The following is a 5,250-nucleotide window of genomic DNA, read 5'->3' as shown; positions in this document are numbered from 1 at the left end:
CTCTAGCCCAGCCCTGCGCTTCAACAGCTCCATGCTCACCATCAATGAGGAACTGGGATGGTGGGTTTGTGGGGTCCCCACAGGCTCATATATATGAATGTTTGGTTCCCAGTTGTGTTTAGGAGACCAGGAGGTGTGTCACTGGGTTTGAGATTTCAAAAGCCCAAGCCATTCCCGGTCTCTCCCAGCGTCCTGCTTGTGGATCAAGTGTAAGCTCGCAATATCACTGTAGATGATGCCTGCCTGCTTGCCTGCCGCTGTTCCAGGCCATGTTGGTCATGGACTCGCCCTTTGCAACCGTGAACATATCCCCAGTTAAATGCTTTTCTTTATATGTGGCCTTGGTCATGGTGCTTCATCATAGCAGTGGAAACCCTCCTTAAGATAGCTGGGCCACATGTGGAGCCAAAAGCGAAGGGAAGGAACTGACTAGGAGGTGGAGGGCTAAACTTAGGGAAAAGATGCAAAGTACAGGCACAATCTTACTTTTTTTTCCATTATCCTTTATTCCATAAACACCTAGTTACAAGTTGCACAAATCATTTATTTTTATAAAGGCAGAGAAGGGTATAGGAAAGTGTTTTTGTGTGTGTGTGTGATGTGGGGAGGTGGGAGAAGGGTTGGGAACTAGTCCACTCCCTCCACAGCCCTGATAGGACCATGGCATCTGCAGTGGAACTCTGAGGAAGAGATGGGCAAGGGTCCAGGGGAGCTGAGGGATGGAGATCCCTAAACCCAGAGCTCATCCCCCCCAAAACTTCAATGCATGGCAGGGGTTCAGGGGAAGATGAGGTGGCCCGAAGATGGAGCAGCAAAACGAAAACTCAAGTTAGTGGATAGAAGATGGGTGGGGTCATCATGGTGAGGGGATAAAAGATGGAGAAAGTAGGTAAAGGGGGCAGTAAAAGGTTCTCCCTGAGACCCCCAGGGAGAGGTGGGGGCCAACTTGCCTGTTAATTTAATATTAAATTGGGATGGAAGTCGGAAAGGACAAAGTTATTTCAAGGGATGATTTCACAGCCTCTCAGCCTGTACCTGGAGGAAGAAAAAGATGAACATGTCAGAAGAGACGGACACAGAAGCCTGGGGTCTGGGGTTGTCCTCCAGCCACTCAGCGAGAGCTACACCACCAAAGGCATGCCCAGCCAGGAACCCAGAGGGCACACAGGTTTGCTGCTCCCCAGCCTCCTCTGGGCTGTCATCTTTCCATTCCTCCCTCTCAGGCACTTACAAGAGAGGCTGAGAACCGGGGCCTTCACCAGTCATAGCGACGGGACTGTCGGGAAGGGGAGTCCTCGGGTCCCTGGATAGCCAGACGGGGAGGCCCCTCGGCCCTTCGCCCCCCACCCACAGATGCCTCGTGCCGTCGAAACTCCAGAGGACGCTGCTGCCTGAACCGTGATGTCTCCCTTCGCCATTCATCATCAAACGCTGCCGCTTCACCTAGGAAAGAAACAGAGCACGGACACGAAGGAGCCGTGAGCCATACAGCCTGTCAACATTGGAAACCGGGGCACAGGTTGTGGTCACACGTGTGAGGATGTGGGTAGGATGCCATTTAGGCTTCAACGAAGTTCCTGGATACACCAGGAGTTACATGCCCGTTGGGAGTTTAATAAAGCTGCTAAATTGAGAAAGATGAAGGGGCGGGAAAAGAAAAACCACTGATGCAGATACAGAAGGGTTTAACACCATCAGCACTTGACTTCAGTCACAGGATCTGGCCCCTCCCTGGCCACACCTGACTCAGCCCTGAAGCTGGCAACCAAGCCTAAGCATTCGGCTCACCCACAACTCTGCCTGGGAGATACCTGTGTGATAGGAGCGAAAGCTACGATCTAGTCCAGGAATGAGAAGAGGGGCTGTTGCTTGCAAGAACGGAAGACTCACTTTCATCCAGGTTGATGTAGTCCTGCCGTTCCTCCTGGTCCCCCGTGCGGTGGTTTCGGGAGCGCTGGAGGATGTGAGCCCTGTCCCGAATGTGATGCCCGATGGACATCTGCTCTAGACCACTGTCTGAGTCCCGGACAGTCCTCCGGGTCTCCCGGATCTGGGATGAGGTGAACATGGCACAGTCAATTCTCCTCCCAAGTCCCTGGCTACCTCACCCCAGGATAGATGCACCCCCCACGAACCCATTCCTGAAGACAGATGTCAGGGTTTCTGTGGCTGTCCCTGGAGACAGGGCAGTTCCTTACTCACCCCACCTGGGGCAGAGCGCATCTCAGATGTCTCCTGGTAAACCTTGGGGGCCCCATCCCCAGTGTTGGAGTAGGAGATGACAGTGGAAGAAGAAAAGGTCTGGCAGTTGCCCCCGGCGGCCATGTGCTCCTGAGAAGGAAAGGGGAGGGCCAGTCTGAACGAGGAGGGTCTGCTTTGCAGAAGGGAGCTCCCTTCAGCTGCTTGCTCCTGCCTAGTCACTCTTAAAATGTGAGATTGGGGAGAATGTCACAATTGCCCCACGTCCTCCCAGCCCAACACTAAACCCACTTCATCACATACAGGTATGAGGGCAGACACGAGACCCCAGTGCCCTGGCTCAAGCACTTCATCCAACCCAAGCCCATCACGAGCATACTTCTCCCCTCCTGCCATGTGGGCAGCCACTGAGAACAAGGCCAGGGAAGAATATAGAGCAAGGGCCGTACCATGTTCCCAATCATGTCATTCATCATTCCAAACATGTCCATGAAGCCACCAGACTGAGGAAAGAGAAGAGAGTCAGGAAACCAACGAGACACCCGATACAGTTTTGGGTCTACCGCCCACCGGCTACAGAACCCCCTCCTCTTCTATACAGCTAGCCAGAGCACTCAAGCTCCTCCTCCATAAACTGCTGCTGCCTCCTCGGGCTCGGGCTGATCTTTTTCCTGCTGTGTTTCCTGATCTTTGGGGAAGTGAACCAAAGTCAATGAATTAAAACCTTTGAACATGCTGGGCAGTGGTGGCACACACGCCTTTGATCCCAGCATTGAGAGGCAGAGGCAGGTGGATCTCTGAGTTCAAGGCTAGCCTGGCATACAACAGAGCGAGTTCCAGGACTATACAGAGAAGCCTTGTTTCAAAAACAAAACAAACAAAAAACAAAAACAAAGAGACCAAAAAACCCTAGGAACATTAGAGTTGTGAAAGGGCGCCAAGTTCTATTTCCTTGGCCCTTAGGATGCACCTCCCTCCTCAAGAAAAGTGCTATACAGCCGGATTTTCCCCAGTGGATAAGAACTTCCAGGCGTCAGCAGTATCTACCTCCAGGATTCTTTTTCTTTCTTTTTTTTCAACATTCTATTTCTTATTTTTAAGTGTATGGGTGTTTTGCCTGCACACGTCTGGGCACTACATGTATACAATGCATGAGAGAGGACATGGCTTCGGATGCCTGGGGACTGGAGATACAGACAGTTGTGAGTTGCCATGTGGGTGCTGAGAATTGAACCCTGACTGTCTGGAGGAACAGCCAGGTGCTCTTAACTGTGGAGCCAACTCTCTAGCCCTAGCTCCAGGAGTTATACCCAACGGGCTCTGAACTGTGTCAAATAGCCAAAGAGACGATTTTGAGACCACCCCTGAGACTAGCCCAAAGTGGAACATTTGGAAATAACATCTAAGATTACAGCCTGTGTGTGTCTCAGATACAGGGGCACAGGAAGATAAGGACTCACCATTCCCAACATCCCGAAAGGAGAGACAGCCCCAGCCTAGTGACAAGGAACAGAAGTTAGAAGAACATTCTACCGCCTTACAATACCAAATGGTGCCCTCCATCCTTCTCTCTAAAGGAGTCAGGAAACCCCTTCCCCCCGGCTCCTGGACCCACTCCTCAGCCTCCCACCTAGCTCATTTCCTTTTTAAGCTGGTTGTAGGGCAAGAACAACAACAGGCTTTACTAACCACCCTGGGCCTCAGGTTTGCTCCAACTGTTACCTGCATCCTGCGGCTGGCAGGCCTGGTTGCTGGCATGTTACCATCTGTGATGCTAAGGAAGGGGCTATATCCAAAGCCGCCGGACAGCATGCGGCTCATGTGCTGGCGGTGAATTGCGAAGGGGTCCCTGTGGAGCGGGCACACAGCACAGACGGCAGATCAAACCCCAGCCGCCCCCACCTCCCCCAAATAAGTCAGGGCACACAGTGGCACAGAGGCCGGTCTCCATCAAACTGGGAGCTGCAGCTGAGTATCCAGCTCATCTTAACCAGTTCCACGCACGGGGACCCAGAGGTCTGTCTGAACCGCGAAGACCTGAATCAGAGTGGGATGAGTGCTCAGCACAGGGGGGAGGGAATTCTCACATCAGGAACATGGGATCCTCGGGCTCCACGTCCCTCATGAAGCGGAACATCCTGATCTCAGCTCCAGGGGGCTCCACACTGTGAAGATACGGAGGCTGAGTTCCGTGCAGGAGGCCGGGCTTCTGCACACCGGCTCGGTGTAGCTGCTGTTAAAGCTGTCTGTTGTACACACTGTCACTGACCCCACCAAACTCCAGGGAGACCCTTCGGCGCGGATGGGCCCTATAACCTTTCAGCCCTGAGAGCGGGTAGCTCTCCAAGCCCATCTCACGGGTCATGGAATTTTTTTCAAGCCTCTTACTATTGCCCCTCCAGCCCCGCCCGCCATCCTCTTCCCGGAGCCTCGGTCAGCTCCTCCTCCGACGCCAGGCTCGAGAGAATCCCGAACGGCGGCCCGCCACCCCGTCAATGACCCCAACTACTCCGCCTTCTGCTGGCACCGGCCGCTGCCAGGCCTCCCCGGGAGGGCCTCACTGCCCACCGAGCCGGTCCGCCGCTGCCCCAGCCCGTGCCTCCCGCCGGGCGAGCCGGAGAGGGAGGTCCAGCTCCCGGGCTCGCAGCTCTGCAGCCGCGCGGGCCGCGCCGCCCGAGCCTCACCGGTCCCCGACTCGGGCTCAGCGGCCCATCCGGCCGGCCTCTTCTCGGAGCGCTGCAGGAACAGGGTCGCGGCCCGGGACGCAGGGATTGGTCCGCGCGGGCGCTTCTCGTCTCCCGCACCGCCTCCTGCTTCAGCTGCCACCTCCGTACCCCCGCCCTCGGCCCGCGGAGCCGAACCTCGGCCAGGCCCGGACGGAAGTGACGTCACGGCGAGCAGCCCGCGGGAGCCCCGCCCACCGGGGTGGGAGGGGGCGGCGCGCGCGCGGCGCGGCCCGGGAGGGCGGGTCCTCGGGGGCCGGTGGGAGGCCTCATTAAGCTGGCTCCGGGATCTGGGCACAGGAAGAGGCTCCTGCGAAGGTGGCGGGGG

The 5,250-nt window shown here is 55.8% G+C and overlaps 1 protein-coding gene across 2 annotated transcripts; it reads right to left on the bottom strand.

The window, feature by feature from the left end:
* Positions 1 to 482: 482 nt before the first annotated feature.
* Mlf2 (myeloid leukemia factor 2) lies at positions 483 to 5,024 on the bottom strand. Of its 2 annotated transcripts, none has more exons than XM_021637036.2 (9): positions 4,884 to 5,024; positions 4,287 to 4,364; positions 3,922 to 4,048; positions 3,660 to 3,695; positions 2,649 to 2,702; positions 2,203 to 2,331; positions 1,891 to 2,050; positions 1,232 to 1,443; positions 483 to 1,035 (listed from the first exon to the last, which is right to left on the bottom strand). In XM_021637036.2, the coding sequence occupies exons 2-8, from the start codon at positions 4,334 to 4,336 to the stop codon at positions 1,256 to 1,258; spliced, it is 744 nt and encodes a 247-aa protein (XP_021492711.1). In that variant the 5' UTR covers positions 4,337 to 4,364; positions 4,884 to 5,024; the 3' UTR covers positions 483 to 1,035; positions 1,232 to 1,255. The 2 variants fall into 2 exon arrangements, with proteins under 2 accessions (XP_021492711.1, XP_060240184.1); XM_060384201.1 differs by having other exon boundaries at positions 4,768 to 4,901.
* Between the last annotated feature and the right edge of the window lie 226 nt (positions 5,025 to 5,250).

Source organism: Meriones unguiculatus, chromosome 5 (assembly GCF_030254825.1).
Source record: "Meriones unguiculatus strain TT.TT164.6M chromosome 5, Bangor_MerUng_6.1, whole genome shotgun sequence".
Classification (NCBI taxonomy): domain Eukaryota; kingdom Metazoa; phylum Chordata; class Mammalia; order Rodentia; family Muridae; genus Meriones; species Meriones unguiculatus.
The sequence above is the reverse complement of the archived record's forward strand: the minus strand, read 5'-3'. Positions and strand labels throughout refer to the sequence as shown.